This window comes from Cyprinodon variegatus, unplaced genomic scaffold, assembly GCF_000732505.1.
Source record: "Cyprinodon variegatus isolate N-32 unplaced genomic scaffold, C_variegatus-1.0 Scaffold2296, whole genome shotgun sequence".
NCBI classification, from domain to species: Eukaryota; Metazoa; Chordata; class Actinopteri; order Cyprinodontiformes; family Cyprinodontidae; genus Cyprinodon; species Cyprinodon variegatus.
In genome coordinates this window covers 22688-25187 of record NW_015152749.1, presented here as the reverse complement: position 1 = coordinate 25187, position 2500 = coordinate 22688, and the positions used below count along the sequence as shown (strand labels likewise).

At 36.9% G+C, this 2500-nt stretch overlaps 2 protein-coding genes and 1 long non-coding RNA gene across 3 annotated transcripts in view; 2 read left to right on the top strand and 1 right to left on the bottom strand.

The window, feature by feature from the left end:
• The window catches only part of LOC107080758 (putative glycerol kinase 5), an 8183-nt gene extending 7599 nt beyond the window's left edge, over positions 1 to 584 (bottom strand). Inside the window, exon 1 of the mRNA XM_015368963.1 lies at positions 94 to 584. Coding sequence (XP_015224449.1) covers positions 94 to 219 — 126 coding nt within the window. The 5' untranslated portion in view covers positions 220 to 584. The remainder of the gene's footprint in view (positions 1 to 93) is intronic.
• A 40-nt stretch (positions 585 to 624) lies between these two features.
• LOC107080759 lies at positions 625 to 1978 on the top strand. Its single transcript, XR_001480980.1, has 3 exons — positions 625 to 762; positions 1782 to 1842; positions 1931 to 1978. It is a non-coding gene; the product is annotated as an uncharacterized LOC107080759 (long non-coding RNA).
• Positions 1979 to 2393: 415 nt separating this feature from the next.
• The window catches only part of LOC107080757 (nucleolin-like), a 14621-nt gene continuing 14514 nt past the window's right edge, over positions 2394 to 2500 (top strand). Inside the window, exon 1 of the mRNA XM_015368962.1 lies at positions 2394 to 2403. Within this exon, the coding sequence (XP_015224448.1) occupies positions 2394 to 2403 (10 nt within the window). The remainder of the gene's footprint in view (positions 2404 to 2500) is intronic.

Genomic DNA, 2500 nt, shown 5'->3' with positions numbered 1-2500 from the left:
AACAGTTTCTATGAGGAAACACGCGCAGCTCCTCCCGTGGGTGACAGCTTCTAATGGGTGACAGGACGCGGTGTCACGCGGGGATGGGAATACCTCGCTGGTGCAGGATCCTCGGATGTTCGCCTCCTTATCGTACACATGGCACCTGATTGACGTCGTACCGACGTCCACAGATAAAATAAAGCTTTCCTTCGTGAAGCCATTTTTCCGGCTGCCCATTCTTCTAGAGGTCGCGTGGATTTAAAGGAAATGATCGCGTGTCCCAGTCAGTCAGATGAACCCCGTGTCCTCCATGGTCAGCTCCCACTGACCGTGGGTGGATGAGTGGGACTCCAACTCAGTTCCTGGACTTTGGTTTCTTGGACCTCTGGTTCCAGTTTAACCTGTTCAGACAAACAAACACAGATCTGCATAAAATACCGACACACTGCGGGAGGCGAACCCGCCTGACTGGATCTAGAGAGTTAGTTCTATATTTCAATGGTCGTTGGTTTAAAACAGATAGTTTTAATCCACTCTAGGATCGACTTATTTAAACATATGAATCAATAAGGTAGAAATTTCTAATTAAAAGAAGAAATCATAAACTATCCAGAAGTACCCTTCACATACGTATCCGAACAGCGCGCTGTCCTTGCGGGCCTCCGTAGTAAGGTGGTTTCACACATGCGCAGTAGGTAGCATGTGGCTATCTGCAGCTGAGAACACGTTTGTTTATCTGCACGTCAGCGGCTGTTAGAGGATAACATGACAATGAAACAGGTAGGAATGACATTTTTATCTCTGTGAACTACAGCTGGAAGCGGTTTTAGCAGAATGTGGAAGCTTAGCGTCATTTTGTTTGTTTCGATGCTAAATAATGTGCTAATGCTAGCTTGTTAGTTAGCAGCCTAGCTTAGCGAAACAACCCCAACTTGTGTAAAGGATTTTATAAAATATGATTTAAGATTTCAAAACTAGTTGAAGTTACATTTTTACTGTTAATAATGTTATAATTACTCCCGCTTTGTCAGTTGAAGTGTTTTTTTTTTTACGTTGATAAATAACTGTTTGAGAAACAGTCACTAAAAAAATGCGATGAGTAGACATTTGTTGTGTTTTAAACGTGGGAATTAAATATTTAGAAAACCAGAAAAGGCATTTATAACGAACAAGGTGGTGATCAAAGTTAGTAATTCAGATTTTAAAATTTGATCAATGAATGAATCAATTGACGTCATCACAGTGCGTCCCCATCTTATTCATACTGTGTTAGAGAAGCTGTGCCTTTTAAACATCTTTTTTCAGCTTCACTCTTCATGTTTAGTTTTACTATAACAAAAAGTAAGTATTAAGAAGTGGAAAAAAACGAAACAAATAATTTTTATTTAATATTAGAATCATCCAAAATGAAAAATTTAATAATATGTCAGTAAATTTTTCTTGAATGTCCCTTAATTTGAGCAGGTAAGACAATTTGTCAATGAAATAAAATGATTGATGTTTAAGAAAAAAACATCTCAAATTAATTGTATTGTAAAGGAAAGCTCCGTGTTTCCACCTTGAAGCTCTTCTGTCTCCTCTTCTTTTCCTGAGAAGAGATCAGTTCTATTCAGTTTATTTCTATAGCTCCAATTCACATCATGTCATCTCTTCCAGTTCACCAGATCATCCAGTCAGATTGATTCAAAGTTTTCTATCTAAGGAAAACCAGCTGGTTTTCCTTAGATAGAACCAGCTGATTGCTGGTGTTCCTTACTGGCATTGATCCACAACTTTCTTATTTTATTTTTTTTTTTAAGAATACGAGACATAAAAAAGTTCGAAGCAGCAACAAGAAAGCTGAGGACACCTGTAATAACGGTAGGATATTTTGTTTTAAGGTTTTTTCTGTGAAAGATACTCATGTCTTCTCTGCTGAATAATAATTGTTTTCCTTTTTTTGCATCAGATATTCAGCCTGAAGTGGTGGAGAGCAGAGATGAAGAAGGTAAATGGATTTCTGGCTTTTATCACCGGCAGACACAAGGAGCTGGATGCAGTTTGTTGCCATGATGTTCAAAATAGAATATAACAAAAAATATCCTTAATTAACGGAAAAGTCCGGTCAGTGAGGAATAATCAGTAGATCATTATTTATACCTAAAACTAACACGTTCGTGGTGATTAGTTAATTAATTAATTAATTGTAGCATTATAATTTATAATGTTACAACATTATGAGAATAAAGTCATAATATTACGATAATAAAGTTGTATTTTATTACATCTCTTCCAAGAATCTCTGTCTAGAATGTAAAGTTATACTTTAGCATCGGTTAAATCAAATTATTGTCAGTATCAGAACTTTGAAATGACTGTTCAAATGACTATTTCTGTATGACAGAAAGCATGGTGGGAGCTTTCTTTCTCAGATGGGTCGTGGTTTAATGACTTCATTCTAGTGTTTTTACAGGGTTCCTGCGGGTCCTTAAAAAGTCTTAAAAGGCATTGAATTCTTCAAACTAAAACTAAGGCCTTA